The sequence below is a fragment of the Pseudoliparis swirei genome, chromosome 3, assembly GCF_029220125.1.
Source record: "Pseudoliparis swirei isolate HS2019 ecotype Mariana Trench chromosome 3, NWPU_hadal_v1, whole genome shotgun sequence".
NCBI lineage: Eukaryota > Metazoa > Chordata > Actinopteri > Perciformes > Liparidae > Pseudoliparis > Pseudoliparis swirei.
Window position 1 is genome coordinate 2640127 of NC_079390.1, and position 18883 is coordinate 2659009.

At 37.4% G+C, this 18883-nt stretch overlaps 2 protein-coding genes across 4 annotated transcripts; both read left to right on the forward strand.

The window, feature by feature from the left end:
- Positions 1 to 11: 11 nt before the first annotated feature.
- LOC130190918 (choline-phosphate cytidylyltransferase B-like) lies at positions 12 to 7859 on the forward strand. Of its 2 annotated transcripts, XM_056410542.1 has the most exons (8): positions 12 to 225; positions 1755 to 1854; positions 2663 to 2779; positions 2961 to 3112; positions 3204 to 3282; positions 3376 to 3518; positions 4148 to 4336; positions 6893 to 7859. In XM_056410542.1, the coding sequence occupies exons 1-8, from the start codon at positions 145 to 147 to the stop codon at positions 7115 to 7117; spliced, it is 1086 nt and encodes a 361-aa protein (XP_056266517.1). In that variant the 5' UTR covers positions 12 to 144; the 3' UTR covers positions 7118 to 7859. The 2 variants fall into 2 exon arrangements, with proteins under 2 accessions (XP_056266517.1, XP_056266527.1); XM_056410552.1 differs by lacking the exon at positions 2663 to 2779.
- Positions 7860 to 9723: 1864 nt separating this feature from the next.
- zdhhc20a (zinc finger DHHC-type palmitoyltransferase 20a) lies at positions 9724 to 18452 on the forward strand. Of its 2 annotated transcripts, XM_056410574.1 has the most exons (13): positions 9724 to 9928; positions 11583 to 11609; positions 11699 to 11793; positions 11927 to 12047; positions 12636 to 12705; positions 13587 to 13619; positions 13722 to 13842; positions 14841 to 14973; positions 15087 to 15213; positions 15377 to 15463; positions 15549 to 15628; positions 17059 to 17105; positions 17204 to 18452. In XM_056410574.1, the coding sequence occupies exons 1-12, from the start codon at positions 9811 to 9813 to the stop codon at positions 17100 to 17102; spliced, it is 1056 nt and encodes a 351-aa protein (XP_056266549.1). In that variant the 5' UTR covers positions 9724 to 9810; the 3' UTR covers positions 17103 to 17105; positions 17204 to 18452. The 2 variants fall into 2 exon arrangements, with proteins under 2 accessions (XP_056266549.1, XP_056266540.1); XM_056410565.1 differs by having other exon boundaries at positions 17059 to 18452.
- The last annotated feature ends 431 nt before the right edge of the window (positions 18453 to 18883 follow it).

Sequence of the window (18883 nt, forward strand, 5' to 3'; positions counted from 1 at the left end):
ACACACACACACACACACACACACACAGACGCATGCTTGGAAGTCTCCCGTGTGCACTCTAGTTGGGCCCAGCGGAGAGGAGCGGCAGGTGGGTGCTCTGGTGCTGTTGTCAGGAGCCGAGGGAAGGAAGGCAGAACATCCGGGATGGCGGGAAAGAGACGAGGCCGAGGCGGCGGCGTGCAGCATCAACAGGCCCCGCAGAGGCAGAGACGAGGGCCTCCCCAGGTAAGTCCAATAGTATTCATTTAATAATCAAATGACAATGTTTAAGTCCTGTAAAGGAGATTCTGTGTGTGTTGAATGTTTGGACACAATTAGAACAAAGTGTACGTATCAGTCAGATTTGTATTGTGTGTGACAGTCTTTAAATATTACAGTAGTAAGTACTCGTACTTTCCCCTGTGTGCTTATTTGACTTGGTTCTGGGAGTGGAGAGTTAACTGATTAGCTGGGTGGGACAATATCCCCATGACTCATGTTTATGTCGTTAATATAGTGCAACAACACGTGATTATTCTCAAATAGTATATATAAAATAGTATATATATAAGTATATATATATTTAGTTTTTTGTTGTTGTTTTTTAGTTTTACGTGATTATTCTCAAATTATAACAAGTATATATATTTCATTTGTTTTTTTTTTTAGTTTTACGTGATTATTCTCAAATTATAACAAGTATATATATTTCATTTGTTGTTGTTTTTTGTGGTTTTACGTGATTATTCTCAAATTATAATAACAAGTATATATATATTTAGTTTTTTGTTTTTTGTTGTTGTTTTTTTGTTTTTTATTAATATATATATATATTAATATATATATATATATATATATTTTAAGATATATATATATATGTTTTTAAATATATATATATATATATTATTATTTTTATACATAGATAAGAAATGTCCCCATGACTCATGTTTATGTCGTTAATATGGTGCCGCAATACGTGATTATTTTCAAATTATAATAAGTAAGCACTTTTCGTTTTTTAAAGAATCGAAATAATTTTAATTCTTTAACTTAAAGTCATATATCATGATAAACAGATTTCATATAATATAATCATTGCTGAAAATGTATCAAATATCATGACTCAGAATATAAATGCATGTGGTGTACATTAATATATCGTTGTGTTTGTGGCAACCTGCATGTTCATGTTACTTTTATGGAGTAAAATGGCTAAATTTAAGGACTGAGGGACAAATATACACAAATAATGGAGGGTTAAAACTATTACGATGACAAACCATGACAGAGGATCATTTAAAAGGTAAATATAAGCAGGTACAGTAAACAATAGTATAGGTAAACACAGGGAAGCGCCAGCTTTTGAATCAGAGTTCAAAGTTCCTTACAACACGGCAGATAAAGAAAGCTGAGGATACCGAATACATCCACACACAACACAAAGTCCACGACATATGGAGCCACTAAAGAGTGATTATTAACATCTTTCTGGAAGACATTATCAAAGCTTATCTGACAATGATGATATCAATAGATTGTTTTCTTGAGAATTAAACCTCAACAGCACAGCTAATAGTGAAGTTCTTGTATTTTTAATGCAGCATTGAGGCTGTTGCTGTGTACTTTTGATCCCAGCTTGTATCGATTGCACCTTTTCTGTCACTTTAATACATGATGAGGTATGTAGAACCGGATAATTGATGTAGAACTGATGGATGAATCAGAAAAAAATACAGCATAAATCAAATTTCACATGTTTTTTTTGCTGTATTCAGGCTCTGCGGGAGCCGGCCGCTTTTGCCAAGTCTACCGGTTTTGAATCAGAGATCCCTCATGACAAGTTGACCATCGCCCAAGCGCGAAGAGGCACACCAGGTAACACTTCTCAATGGTCGCTGCTTCCTTTCGCTAATTAATGTCATGGGACTGTCAGTCAGCGATTCAAATGGGAAGTCTGGCAGGAAAATTACTGACTGCAGATGCTTCGACATGTTGTCATCAGCTGTAAGAAGTGATTCAAGCTTCAGTGCATTATGTTTTTACTGCTAGTTATGCGTTTGATTAGCTTTGGTTTCATTTTGTTGTTCCACTAAATAGATTTAAAAGTGTTATGATCTTTAATGGCACGGCCCAGCTGTGGAGACACTGGAACAGCTGTCTATTTATAAAGCATGTGTAGTTACCTTCGCATTGAAAATGTGGAAGGTTATGTTTTGATCGCCGTGTATTTATTTATTTATTTGTATGCGTGTTACTCGCATAACTAAAAAAGTATTATTCCGAATCGCATGAAATTTGGTGGGATGATTGGTTATTATCCGGGGACCATTTGATTCGATTTTGGGATTGATCGGGTCAAAGGTCAAGGTCATGAAAAGGTCAAAATCTTCTTTTTACCATAGCACGGTCAATTTGTTTCCAATTGGCATGCAACTAATGCCAAAATGTTCATAATTCAATGCCCAATCTTGTGATATGCGAAGGTATGCGCTCTACCGAGTGCCCGTTCTAGTTCTTTACTGATTTTGTATGTATTTTATTATATTTTAATGTGTTCTACTATCTGGACCTTGAGTCTGTAATACAAGTTTGATTGATTGATTGATTGATTGATCCCTGAGCCATATCAGTAATCCTCAATAATACTCCGGTACGTTATGTTTTCATGTTTCTTAACTTGCAGCTCATCGTCCGGTGAGAGTCTACGCCGATGGTATCTTTGATCTTTTCCATTCTGGGCATGCTCGAGCCCTGATGCAGGCAAAAAACGTTTTCCCAAACACCTACCTGATAGTAGGAGGTAAAGTAAAGGCTCTATTGGGTCTATTAGCTGAAGATTAACCTTAATACAAGATGGCCCGTCAGAAGAATCTAAATCCCACGGCTCCGTTTGGTTAAATCCTCCAGCTGGTCGATTCAAGATGAATCCTCACACCCCAGCTTTAGACTTATAGTCTCAGACCGTGTCTGTGTGTCTCTAGTCTGCAGTGACGAACTCACCCACAAGTTCAAGGGCGACACGGTGATGACCGAGGACGAGCGCTACGACGCCCTGAGGCACTGCCGCTACGTGGACGAGGTGGTGCGCGACGCCCCCTGGTCCCTTTCCACAGAGTTCCTCGGGAAGCACAAGGTCAAAGGTCACGCGCAGTCACAGAGGCAACTCGGCCTCTCACACCTGGTGTCCGGAGTTCAATCAATCTGAACACATGTCACACTCACAGATCGACTTCGTGGCCCACGATGACATCCCGTATACCACGGCTGGATCGCAGGACGTGTATAAGCACATCAAGGAAGCAGGTGAAGACGCACGTATTTATGTCATGTTTCATTTAGTTTCGTTGTTTCTTTTATCGCTTGAATTAATGGGAATTATGTATGTTTCCATGTGAGGGATGTTCGTGGCCACCGAGAGGACAGAAGGCATCTCCACCTCCGATCTGATCACCCGTATCGTCCGAGACTACGACATCTACGTTCGACGCAACCTGCAGAGAGGCTACACGGCGCGAGAACTCAACGTCGGATACATTAATGCGAGTGAACATACACTACCGTTCAAAAGTTTGGGGTCACCCAGACAATTTCGTGTTTTTCACACTTTTATTCATCAAATTATTTGCAAAATGAATATAAAATATAGTCAAGACATTGACGAGGTTAGAAATAATGATTTTTATTTGAAATATTAATGTTGTTCTTCTAACTTGTGGCTCAAAGGAAGGCCAGTTTTATAGTTTCTCTGACCAGCATAACTGTTTTCAGCTGCACTCACATAAAAGCACATACAAAGGGTTTTCTACCCTTCCGCTAGTCTTCTAAGGCGATAACACAATGTACCATTAGAACACTGGAGATGGGCCTCTACACACCTCTGTAGAGACTTCATTAAAAACAAGAGAATGGTAATTTACCACTTTAACAATGTATAGAGGTTGTTTATGATTAATTTAATGTTATCTTCATTGAAAAAAACTTACTTTTCTTTGAAAAATATGGAAATTTCGTAGTTAATTTTTATTTCTAAGTGACCCCAAACTTTTGAACGGTAGTGTATATTTAATTGAATAAAAAGCTGAATATACTTTTTTAATTTTTTAAACAAATACAGAACAACCTCACACGTTTACTGACGATCCCTCATGGCATTGTCTTTTACTCACAGGAGAAGAAATACCTGCTCCAGGAACAGGTGGACAAGATGAAAGAGACGGTCCGTACGGTGGAGGAAAAGTCCAAACACTTCGTCTACAAGGTGGAGGAGAAGAGCCAAGACCTCATCCACAAGTGGGAGGAAAAGTCGAGAGAATTCATCAGAAACTTCCTGGAGCTTTTCGGACCGGATGGCGCCTGGGCACGTTCACTTTTACATTAATCCTTGTTAACGTTACATTAAGTTCGTAGTTTCTGGAGACATTTATTGTATTTTGATCGATACTTGAATAAGAGTGATATAATGTGCTTAAGGCACCCATTGGAGAACACATTGTCCTGCACTTAACCTCCATGAAGCCACACAGTGTCCTTTAATACAGGCAACAGAGGTGGTATTTCTGATGGGTGTCTCCATCACCATTGCAAATCCCTAAATTCAAGGATTTAAGGAGGATTCACGGTTTTTTATTTGCCACGTGTGTCTCCAGACCAACAGTCCAGACTCATTGGAAATCTAGTGCAGGGCTCTCCGAGTCAACAGTTTAGAAATAACACTATAATAAGAAAGAAAAATACAAAATATAAAAGAAAACACTAATGTCGACAAGAACAAGAAAGTTGCTAATATGTACAGTTTTGGATAGAGTTTTAAATTACAGAGTAATAATATGTCACATATTATATTATATTATACAGGACTGTCTCAGAAAATTAGAATATTGTGATGAAGTTCTTTATTTTCTGTAATGCAATTAAAAAAACAAAAATGTCATGCATTCTGGATTCATTACAAATCAACTGAAATATTGCAAGCCTTTTATTCTTTTAATATTGCTGATTATGGCTTACAGCTTAAGAAAACTCAAATATCCTATCTCTAAATATTAGAATATCATGAAAAAGTATACTAGTAGGGTATTAAACAAATCACTTGAATTGTCTAATTAACTCGAAACACCTGCAAGGGTTTCCTGAGCCTTGACAAACACTCAGCTGTTATAAATCTTTTTTTACTTGGTCTGAGGAAATATTAAAATTTTATGAGATAGGATTTTAGAGTTTTCTTAAGCTGTAAGCCATAATCAGCAATATTTAAAAAAATAAAAGGCTTGCAATATTTCAGTTGATTTGTAATGAATCCAGAATGCATGACATTTTTGTTTTTTTAATTGCATTACAGAAAATAAAGAACTTTATCACAATATTCTAATTTTCTGAGACAGTCCTGTATATATATATATATATATATATATATATATTTATTAGGGCTGTCAATCGATTAAAAAAAAGTAACTAATTAATCGCACATTTTGAAAGTTAAAAGTTAAAAGTTCATTCTTTTTAAAGACAAAACTTCACACAGAGCTGTGTTTTCAAAGAGGCTCCTACATATACAGTGCCAGCGAGGTATTTAATATCGTGGATGATAAATTGTTTCTTCAGTGAAACATCAGATTAGTAAAAAAATATATATATATTGAGACCCCATTGGTCCTGTCATCTTTAACATTGAACACAGCAGAACCAGTGGCCTTGGTAACTGACTGACATTCAAATATGTCACGTTAACCCTCTGGAGGCTGGGCTCATTTTATACATTTGACAAAAAAAATTAAATTTTAATTTGACCCCATTCAATGTTTAATGTCGGTGTTCTTTCGGTAGTCAACAAACAAACATAAAGTGCCTCACACTTAAACTTGGAAAACAATATTAATTCTAATAATTTTCTGGAGGTTTTAATTGCTGGCATCAAATTGAACCCAAAGGGTAAAATATGTTAGTAAATATAAAGGTAACAGGAGGGTGAAACATTGAATCGGTTCAAAATGACCCAAAAAATGACCAAAGTGTTTCTTCTTTTAAAGACAAAACTTCACACAGAGCTGTGTTTTCAAAGAGGCTCCTACATATACAGTGGTATTTAATATTGTTGATGATAAATTGTTTCTTCAGTGAAACAGCCAGATCAGTAAAAAAGTATATTGAGACCCCATTGGTCCTGTCATCTTTAACACTGAACAGCAGCAGAACCAGTGGCCTTGGTAACTGACTGACATTCACATATGTCACGTTAACCCTCTGGAGGCTGGGGGCATTTTATACATTTTACAAAATAAATTAAATTCACCGTTTAAAGTCTATTGCATGTGACACACCCCCATGTGTTATACATCAAACATTCCAGAACAATCTCAGCTCTGAAATAAGGCTCATTGTCCTCGCGCCGTGTCCTCTGGTTCTCTGACTGACAGGCTGCTAAATGAGCCTAACCTGTGAGGTGGGAGGTCCTTTGTGATTTACTGAGTGTTCATTGGGTTTTTTTTCCCCCCGAAATGTTGACAGACAAACGGATTGACCAATCACGTTGAAGGTTTCGTGTGTCGCGTTCTTTCCGCGCCGCGTCCCCCGACACGTCGCCCCTCCGTTCCTCTGTGTATCAGAGGGGGAGACGGGAGGAGGAGCAGGAGGAAACCCGACTGATTCATCCACGAGTTTAAACTGATTTCTGCTCCTTATTTTCGCAGAAATGATTGTTTTTAAAAAAACAAACAGTGTCGTACCCGCGCTTTAAAAAAAAAAAAAAAAAAAAACTTGCGTTAATTGCAACGCTGACAGCCCTAATATTTATACATATATACATATATATTGATACACATATATATATACTGTATATATATTGTGAAGTTTAATTAAAAGTGAGCACACAAACCAAACAGTCTCACAACCCTTCCTCCTGTCCTTGTTTCTCCAGCATACCATTCAGGAGCGCAGCGGGCGCATGATCCAGGCCCTGTCCCCGTACTCGTCGCCCCGAGGCTCCCCGAGCAGCAGTCCCACCAGGAGACGCTCGGTTTCTCCCGGCTCCTCGCCTTCCTCTTCATCCCCCTCCTCTCTCTCCCCTCCTTCCTCCCCCTCCTCAAAGAAAAAGGCCACGCCAGCCTCTCACAAAGCGGCCTCCGCGTACAATGAGCAGTGAGCTCAGTTCTTCTTCGTTGGTCTTCAAACAGCCTGACGCTCATTAATCTGGATATTGTGTCTCAGGAGGCTGTTAATCGAAACCAACAAATAAAAAAGTCATACTCTGGTTTATTGTGCAATATATCATAATGCACAATAAATAACATTCAAATGTTGCTTGCTTAATCTTCTGTCATGTGTTACTCTTTGAAATGTCGAGTACGTACATTAATAGATAATACATATGTATGACATAGGAGTCTGTAATAGAATACGTGATATTTATTTCAGACAGTGATAATCAACACAAATATCCCTGTAACTTAATGTATTTCATGGTTACACGCTTCTTGCAAGTTTGGGAGGTGGCTCAAGATAATTTATATAGTTAAAAATGCTTCTTTTTGGGATCCTTTGAATCATTTATTTGTATTTATTACAATGTGAATACATTATGAAAGGCATAAACTTGACTCAGCAGCAACTCTTGGTTTTACAAAATTGTACAGCTCATTTTTTTGCCGTCTGATCAGCAAATTTACTGAAAGAAAAAAAGAAAAGTTGCTCAATAACTGCTGGACATATTCACCATATTAAAATGAAAGGAAAAGAACAATGTGGCGATGTTGTGTTCGTATGATTCCTTATGAATTATAATGTGTGAGAAAACAATGTTTAATATATATGTTTAATTATAATGAGTTTACATGTTGGAGGGTCAAGACAAATAAATAACTCTGTATGGATTATGCAATATCAAATGACTGACACTGTGTGTATTATGCAAATGTTTCAAAAATGGGATGTAGGAGGTGATTGACGAAGGAATCCAGAAAACACAGAGCCGAATAAGTTAGAGTGAGTAAATCAAGGACCGGCAGGATGAGAGGGCGCGCTGAGGAATGTGTATGCCTGAGGATTGTTGTTTATGTGGACGGGGGTTGGGTTGACCGACACATGGAGAGAGTGATAAGGAAGAAGAGAACTATGTCTCGTCCAGACGATGGACTGGAAGAGGATGAATGGGAGCTCGACTTTCAGCTCACAAGGCTGAGGGATTCTGAAAATCAGGAGATCTCTTCTCCTGGATCTTTGTCCCATGGGTTGTATTTTATTTCAGTGTGATTCAATTTGCTGACGTTAGCCCATTACTCTGGTGGTAATGTAACAAATGTTGAGTTTTCAGCTTGTTATGGACCCCCCCCCCCCCCCCCATGTGGCCAAAACATGAAATTAGTGAAGCTTTAAGTTGATCTACTTTAAGTCACATAATTTAACAAGTAGCCTATTTTTTCTGTTAAAGGGTTAATTTAGTTGTTTAATCCAACAGATAACGTCTGTAAAAAATAATTACTTTATTTAATGATAATTTAAGGGGCAAATGTTGTTCAAACCAAATTAATAATAAAATCGCAACATACCCAAACAATGTTAAAGTCATTTAAAATACTGTGTTAACGTATTTTACATGTTCAAATTCCCCCCAAAAAAATGTCAGCACACATTTTACGTTTAATGGCAATATCCATAAATATTTTGAAATATTTAATTTATTTAATTATTGTATTGAGACATTTATATTGAAGATGCATTTTGTTGCTCTACATTAATTTGTTTTGGAATGTTGACTGTAGAAAATACAATAACACGAGACTATTCACAGTATTCATGGTATTCACAGCATAATAAATTAATCTTGCAACTGAATGGAACTTGTCATAATTTAATGTTTGATGTATTTATTTACGCTTCATGGTCCCTTGTGTGTCTTGTCTGTGGGAATGAACAAAGGACTCTTTGAAAAACCCTCAAAGACCTTCACAGCCGCTATACAACCAATTTACTAAAACTCTTTTGTAACACGAGATAACACAGCCCCGTTGTGTGTGCGTATATCAGACCCAATACTGTCTCTATAATAGAATATGCATAGCCTTTAATTTAAATAAAGATACATTGAAGTATATGCATGCAGCACGTACAACTATACACATCTAATGTCTCCATCTAGTGTCAAACTAGAGCACTTCAGTAGTTCAAGAGCCACAGGTTTGTAAAGTAGTGGTTGCAATCCCTCCTTTGATGCCGCAGTACCATTACATTAGATTACATGTCATTTAGCTGACGCTTTTATCCAAAAGCTACGTACAATAAGTATATTTAACCATGAGTACAAACTCAGAACAACAAGAATAAAGAAAGTATAAAAGTTTCTTCAAGAAAGCAATACTACAAAAATACCATAAATAAGTGCCATTGAAGTGTTGATCTGTTCTTATTTAAGGTAAAGTCGGAAAATAAGTGTTTTTAGTTTCCGGCGGAAGTACCGGCTTAGTAACAAAGTCACAACACTGTGTAAAATAGGCTATTTTATTGTATACTAATAGTATAATTAATCATTATTACTAGTATACACACAAGAGGTGTAGCGTGTGTGTCATCATTGGTTGGTACGTTTTAAAGTATTCATAACATCCCTCAGGTGTGTCCTTAGCGTACAGGTGAGCGCAGCGCGTCACCACACCTTTACAAGTATATTCAAACTACGTGAGGCTCGAGTAAAACAAACGCATCTGCGCATGCTCCGCAGCGCCTCGGTCTCTTCGGTTTAAAAGTCAAGTGTCTCGCGCTCGCAGCGTCTTTGACTCGGATCGTATAAAAATCCATGGCCGTGACGTCACCGCCAGCTAATGTAACACACACGGATTAAAGATGGCGCCCTCTCATGCGCTGAGGTGCTGCAAGCGGACTGTGAACTGGATACCTGTCGTGTTTATAAACCTGGTCGTCGGCTGGTCGTACTACGCGTATGTTGTGGAGCTATGCGTCTGTAAGTACAATCACTTTTTTTTTTTTTTAAAGTATAGTCACGTTTGCGAGGCGGATACCTGCTTCGTCTTGACGGTTTCAGGGTCGCCAACTTTGATAAGCTCCGTCAGTTAAAGTGAGATTTAAAGTCCCCACCGGGCTGCTGACTGTCTCCATGCGTTAAAACCTCGGGGCGATGTCACGTCGCGTCGCTGTGCTCCACCATTGACGTGCATCCTATTCTTCTTGACGGCGTAACGGTCACTGGACCGTAACTTTTTCCGTTATGTTAAAAATAAAAAAAGACGGTCATAAGCCAATGAATCGTAAATAACTTCCTCACGATAACTGTAACGATATTCGATATTAAAGTCAGTTGACTGGAACGAGATCAATATAACTTTCTTAGATGTTTTATTTATCTTGCTGGTTAAATATACATGTATGTGTTGTAAATGAATGGAAAGACTAGCTCTCTGTTGGAAAAGCCAATTTAAACGATGCATTCATCCTATATTTCATTATACATGCCACCTTAATTGCATCCATCTAGTTTGTATTTGTGTTTTTATATATATATTTATATATATAAATATAAACCTTAATTGCATGCATCTATTATGTATTTGTGTTTTTTATATATATATTTATATATAAATATAAACCTTAATTGCATGCATCTATTATGTATTTGTGTTTTTTATATATATATATTTATATATATAAATATAAACCTTAATAGCATGCATCTATTTTGTATTTGTGTTTTTTATATATATATAAATATTATATAAACTTTAATTGCATCCATCTATTTAGTATTTGTGTTTATATATATATATATATATATTTATATATATAATATATTTATTTATATATATAAATATAAACCTTAATTGCATGCATCTATTTTGTATTTGTGTGTATATATATATATATATAAAACCTTATTTGCATGCAACTCTTTTGTATTTGTCTATTTTTTTTAAATATATATATATTTATACCAATTGACAAGAAATTGACATTTTACGAATGACAATTATGGTAAATGTATTATTTTAAATGGTTGTTTTCGTGATTATGGGTAAACCTGGGAAGCCCGCTGTAAAAGCGTTGGCTATAATTTAACCAAATGATGCATCATAAGTTATTCACTGTCTATGCGAGGATGATAGACAGTGAATAGACAACTAAACATTTGTAATAAGTAGTAGATGCAGCCAAAAAACAATGTATTGTTTCAGACGAAGAGATCGGACATGCATTCAACTGTAAAAACTCATCATTCAACAGGGGATATTATATTTGATCTCATGAACACATGTGACCATTCAAGCTTTTATGTTTATAAGTTGTGCGTGGTGTGATGTGACCCCTACTGTGAGTTCTTTTTCTCGGCCTGGAACTGAGGATACCATTATCATCAGCATCATCCGCGGTACTGTAGTTATGTCTGTAACTCAGCGGCTGTGGTCAGGACAGGGACATCCCTGCTGCTTAAACAAAGCACTCTGTTACGGGTGGGTCACTGCTGGCCGTGCCAGGCTGCTGAGAAAGGGGTGGTGTGTGTGTGTGTGTGTGTGAGAGAGAGAGTTGGGGGATGTGCAGTCATGCACTCTCTTAGGACTTTCATTACTGCTCACTAATATATACTTTTTGTTTGCTTTATGCAGATACAATAACAAATAATGCAGAACGAGGTGCGTGATCATCATTCAATCATTCCCAGCATCATGTATCAGAGGTGTTGTTGTAAATGGAAATATAACTCTTCTCCTTCTCTCAACAGTCTGCTATTTGATCCTCTTTCACATTTCCTTCGCCATGTTTATATGGTCCTACTGGAAAACGATCGGGTCAAAACCAGCCGGACCCTCAAAAGTAGTAAGCCAAGAAAAAAAACACATATATTTTTTAATCCCATCAACATGACTTCTTGTTATGTTTCAGATTTGTACAGAAAACTGTCATCATGTTATTTGTCGAGCCCTCTCTGACTCCAGTCTTCTCCTGATAGTTCAGTCTCCCCAGAGCAGAGAAGGAACTGTACGAGCAAGAGGAGCGAGCCGAGACGCAACAAGAGATTCTTCAGAAAGTGGCGAAGAATTTACCCGTCTATACGTTCAAGGCAGGAAAAGGTGAGGCTTTCACTTCGGCTGCAAACCCTGAGTAGTGGTTCGCTTCCTGTTTGAACTCCCATCAGATGCTTCAAAGCAGACCCCCAGGGAAAACTTCTGTTCTGCAACCATTTTACTGATGTCACCATCGCCTTGAATTCAATTGCATAAAGGTGTTTCCACATTGTCGCTTCCCCTTTTTTTTTCTTCCGAAGTAATCTCTGATATTCCCCTGCTGACGCAGATGAGGCTGGTCTGTCGTGTGTTTATGGAGCCGCATGTATCAGGAGGGTTAATGTGACTCCGATGCAGATCGTTATCGCTACAGGCCACACCCACTTTCCTAACAACAACCGTGATGTCACCGCCTCCGTTTCACAGTTGCATTTGAAAAGGCACTGTACCAACCTTTAGTCAACTTAGAGGATTAAGGAGATGTAGATAGTGAACTTGTAGTTTATAAGGGCCGGGACAAGAGAATGTAGGAAAATACACCTAATATTGAGTTTAAATATCGGCTGCCTCACCATGATGGTACTGCCTTTCACATATCAGTAATAGTGTTACAGCAGTACTATTATTTTTCTGATTTCTCTCCTCTCCGCACAGCTGTCCGATACTGCGACCACTGCCAGATTATCAAACCTGACCGCTGCCACCACTGCTCCACCTGTGAGAAGTGAGTGTTTTATAAGTGTAAACACACTTTATAATTTAGAAACAAGCTTTTTTTTCCCCCTGAAGTGAACACAGCTGGTAAGATCATTGGTGCCCCACTCCCTTCCTTGCAAGACATTTACACCACCCGCCTCACCCGGAGAGCGACCTCGATTGTGAATGACACCAGCCCCCCTGCACACAGTCTGTTCAGCCTCCTACCCTCTGGAAGAAGGTATAGGAGCCTCCGTTGCCGCACCACCAGACTCAGTCATGGCTTCATACACCAAGCTGTCAGGAAGCTAAATTCTCTCCCCTCACTCCCCCCAGCCATATCCTCCAGGCTGACAGGAAGCTGAAAATCCCCCCCCCCCCTAAAAAAAAATCACTCAAAACTCTGCACTTTAATCACTTGTATTCACTCGTTTAAAATTGTATTACGTATTTATAGTATTTATATATATATATATATATAGTATTTATAACAACTGTACGTGAATCTTTATGTTTACTTAGTATTAGGAAATGTCTTGTCTTATCTGTTGTGCCTGTGCACTTTTATATATTTCACCGTGGGAGAGTGGGAAACGTCCTATCGATTCCTTTGTATGTCTTAACATGTGAAGAAATTGACAATAAAGCTACTACTACTACTACTACTACTAAGAGGCAGATTTAAACTGATTCACACTTTGATTTTCATATTCCCAAACATTAAAATATGACTTCTGTCCGCTGCTAACATTCAAGCGTCTGGTTACAAAGAGACATCACATGTGTTGTTTTTAAAATACAACATAAACACAGATTCAAATCTATATTTTTTCATAATAGTGGCCGCTATGCATCTCTTTACAGGTAGTATTTATATAATCTCTGTTTTCCTTTTCCGCTTTCATTAAGGTGTGTGCTGAAAATGGACCATCACTGCCCCTGGTAGGCTTCTCATTTAAGCTGTTTTTATTCCATCATTATCCGTCTGCAAAATGTAGAGCAATCAGCATATTTAACTTTATGCGTCATGTTTTTTTCTTTCAGGGTGAATAACTGTGTCGGATTCTCAAACTACAAGTACTTTGTGCTGTTCTTGACCTACGCCTCGCTCTACTGCGTCGTCATTTGTTCCACAATCATCCAGTATTTCATCAAATTCTGGACAGTGAGTGCAGAAACTTTGGCTCGCTGCGGTCGCTGTTTTATTAAATGTGGTTGTCAGATCTTTTGGAGCCCATTTGTTTTTAGTCAGCATTGGAAAATGTTCATAAAAAAAAGAAAAGAGGGCAGGCACAAAAAAAATATATACTTTTTCTGAAGCGAGTCAGAGGAAGAGCAAACACATCTTTCCCCTGGGGATCGGCCTTCAGTGTCACTCTGTGCTCTTCTTCCAATGAAGAAACACTCTTCTGGTATAACCTATAGATAATGCATCATCTACATGATTTTAATAACTTACATTCTTCTTAATGACAACATTTGTTAACTAGAATGGGCACTCGGTAGAGCGCATACCTTCGCATATCACAAGATTGGGCATTGAATATGAACATGTTGGCATTAGTTGCATGCTAATTGGATAAAAATTGACCGTGCTATGGTAAAAAAGAAGATGTTGACCTTTTCATGACCTTGACCTTTGACCCGATTGATCCCAAAATATAATCAAATGGTCCCCGGATAATAACCAATCATCCCACCAAATTTCATGCGATTCGGTTTAATGCTTTTTGTGTTATGCGAGTAACACGCATACAAATAAATAATTAAATACACGGCGATCAAAACATAACCTTCCGCATTTTCAATGCGAAGGTAATTATCAAACACAATTAAAACATCCAGCACAGTCGGGCGGTGCTGAGGCATGGGGATGAATGCATCCTGAGATATTGATCTGTTCTCTGTTTGTCATTGTGGTGCACAAGTGTGTCACGTGACCACTTATCAGGAGATCCTCCTCGGCGTCCCGCGTGTCATGAGACAATGGCTGATGTCATGTAGTCCAGCGGCGAAGGAGTATGTTGTGTCGTAGCTGATGCTAAGAATGCAGTTTAGATGTTGTATTTTACTAAGATGACTTGACATGGGAACAGGAAGTATTCTTACAGACTGAAAAAACAAACATTTTTTTTATTTTTTTTATTTTTCTCCCCTTTAAAGAAACAGCTGCCCGACACGCCGTCCAAATTCCACATCTTGTTCCTGTTTTTCGTGGCCGCCCTGTTCTTCATCAGCATCCTGTCACTCCTCAGCTACCACATGTGGCTCGTGGCAAATAACAGGACCACTATAGGTGAGCTATGAATGCAGACGCGCATTTAAGTAACATTTGTTTTGATTACATGATTTTAAAAGTCACCACCGACTTGACTTTATTTATTTTTTACATCCAATTTTTTTTTGTAGAAGCTTTCCGGGCTCCCTTCTTCACAAGCGGTCAAGACAAGAACGGCTTTTCTCTGGGCTTCAGCCGGAATGCAGCCGAGGTGTTTGGAGACCAGGCGAAGTACTGGATGGTTCCTGTGTACTCGAGGTGAGTGTGTCTTGAACTGGCCTGCAGCTTTCAATCCCTTCAGCAGGTAAAATGATGCATGTCGACGCGTAGTCGTGATGTATAAATACCCAAAAGTCCAATTCCAATGCCATGTTTACTAATTCAATTTTTCTCTCTTTTTACATTTTTATTTCTGTATTAGTCAAGGAGATGGACAATCCTTTGGCACCAGATTGGTGCACATGGATCTGAAACAAGCAAACAGTATCCTCCAGCAAAATGGCAAAAGGCGAGTATAGTTTTAAAATAAAAAATGTCTTCAAATACTGAATCTGTTTCTTGGGTTTTAACCGTGTAACGCAACTTTATTCCAGCGCTGCCGATGGGAAGGCCGGCGCCTGTGCGCTCGGGAACAACACTCAATACGCGGCAGACGACAGCCGAGAGAACACCGGTTAGTGGCTGATGTTCTTTGTTTTCGTTCGTTGCACTATGGCCTAAATATATGTTTACATTAATACAAGGAACTTTTAACTGGGTATGAAATAGTCTAAATGTTATACTAGCGTCTCAATATGAGCTAGATTTATATACTATATATATAAAGTTATTCTAAATGCTTGACATCTGGTCAGATTCCCCACAGAGAGGTTTTCTGTGCCAAAATATATCTATCTATATACAGTATTTATATAAAAAAATATATATATATTAGAAATATATATATATATGTATATTAATATATCAATATATATATTATATGTATATAAATATACATATATGTATATTTATATATCAATATATATATTATATGTATATAAATATATAATATATATTATATACATATATAATATATGTATATAAATATTTACATTAATACAAGGAACTTTTAACTGGTTATGAAATAGTCTCAATTTATTCCTGGTGCCTCGATATGAGCAAAATGTATATACTCATATAAGTTATTCTTAATGCTTGACATCTGGTCAGATTCCCCACAGAGAGGTTTTCTTATATATATGTTTATGTTAATACAAGGGACTTTTAACTGATTATGAAATAGTCTCAATGTAATGCTGATGCCTCAATATGAGCTACATTTATATACTATTTATCAGAATCAGAACCTTTTTAATGCCATGTATATTTACATATACAAGGAATGTGCCATATATATATATATATACAGGACTGTCTCAGAAAATTAGAATATTGTGATAAAGTTCTTTATTTTCTGTAATGCAATAAAAAAATAAAAAAAAGTCATGCATTCTGGATTCATTACAAATCAACTGAAATATTGCAAGCCTTTTATTCTTTTAATATTGCTGATTATGGCTTACAGCTTAAGAAAACTCAAATATCCTATTTCTAAATATTAGAATATCATGAAAAAGTATACTAGTAGGGTATTAAACAAATCACTTGAATCGTCTAATTAACTCGAAACACCTGGAAACACATTTTCAAATGTTTGATTTTGTTTTGCTGTTATAAATCTTTTTTTAACTTGGTCTGAGGAAATATTCAAATTTTATGAGATAGGATTTTAGAGTTTTCTTAAGCTGTAAGCCATAATCAGCAATATTAAAAGAATAAAAGGCTTGCAATATTTCAGTTGATTTGTAATGAATCCAGAATGCATGACATTTTTGTTTTATTAATTGCATTACAGAAAATAAAGAACTTTATCACAATATTCTAATTTTCTGAGACAGTCCTGTATATAGTTCTGAATGCTTGACAACTGGTCAGATTCCCACAGACAGGTTTTCTTCAGACAAAGACATAAAAATCAACACATTAAAGTTCTTTGTATTTACTTCAAATGTTTTGTTGTCGCTTTCCTGAAACATCTCGTGTGTCCTCGCTCTCTACTTCCAGACGGAGGCCGGACCGTGTCGGTGACGATGGAGCGTGAGCCGTAGCAGGCATGTGACCGCCATGTGACCGCCATGTGACCGCCATGTGTAGAGTTGTGCCGCTCGGTCCTCCCGTTGTTTATTTGTCCTTCCGGCTGTCGCTGCAGGTCGCACGGGGACACCGGTAGACCACGACGCCTTAAACCCGGGAGCTTCGCCACCTCCACAGGAGACGTCCCTCCACCCTCGCTTTGAGTCTGACGAGTGCGGCCCAGAGACACGTCGTTTTCCTGTGTACTTCAAACGGACCCGTCCTTCATTCGGCTTTAAAAAAACGGCGCCACAACGCGATTGTTGTCCCGGCAACAAGCTGCACGGCGGCCTCGCAGACCGCGCCAGGTCTGAGGGGGATTCACAGTTTTCTGCCACAGACATTCGAATAATGTTTTGTCATTATTGCATCTGAAAAATACTCTGGCGCTGCTTTTTCTTTCCTCATATCATGAGCATGTCAATGCATTGTGTGTGTTTTATAAACATGATTAATCACATTATACATTCCCACTAGACAAACAGCCGGTTGTCAGTATTAATGCAGCATTAATAACTAAATGAGAGCGGCGGGAACCACTAAAGTGAGATGTGTATTACAGTATTAGTTTTAACCTCCAAGCACCGTGCCATTATTAAGAGCAACAGTCAGTTATCAAATGGTATAATATAGTTAGTTTACATATATTTAAAAGCTTTGTGTTAACAATTTAAAGAGATTATTATTTTTATTATCATTATTTTTTACATTTCAATATTTTTACTGTGGTTAAATAATAAAATGTAACGTTCTGTTAACCTTCATTAAAAATGTTTTTTATTGCATTTCAAACTTATTTAAAACACATGAGTCAATGCTGTTTTCATTGCACTATACAATTTGTAATTTATTTATTTTTCAAGCTTTTATAAATTAAATGTCTTAGAGTGTGTTGTTTTTATTGTAATGAGTTATTTAAAAACATATATTTAGTTAGTTGTTTTAATGTGTATTGTGCTCTTCCACAGATTGGATTCTAACTTAATCAATCTTGTGTTTTAATGCAAATAATTAATTCTGACTAAACTAAATAGATTAATTTGAAGGTTGAAAAGTTTAAAATGACACCCCAATAAAACTCAAGGATGTTTGATCCTGAGTCCTTGAGCCTGTAAAGCACAGATACGGTGCTCTATAGACGGCTCATGCTTTATTGGGTTAAGTTCAGTGACCTGTAGACAACAATAATAATGTGTAGAAGTTACACATGAAGTTTAATTACTAACTGAACTCACGCAGCTGTAGGCCCGTAAAGAGCATTTCTTTTTCATTGAGACAAAACCGTCATTGTTCTATATAACAATAAATATTTAAGAAACTATAAATATGTGATTCTTCATTTTAAACACTGGGATTTGTAACATGACAGGAGTTTCAATGTCTTTACAGTGAAACAGCTGCAGAGGACTGACTTACAGTTTTTATTGTAGTGAAAATATGTTCAAATGCGTTTTATATGACTTGATTTCTCCTGTGAAATGTGGACTCCTCCAAATATTGAACATTAATCATCAAATTGGGATTATATATCTGATGGGAAATCATATCAGGGATGCAAATATGATGCTGGGAGTATTTGTGATTGAATGCTGGTTGCATTGCAACTTTATTTATACTCAGTCATGCACATAATATAAGTGTTTTATCAACGCCCAGACATCTTTTGAAGGCAAATGGAGTTTAATGTGTAAAATTGTTTACCTCTAACTTATTTCTCTTCCAGGGACCTCACTGGATGCCCAAAGAGAGCCAAGAG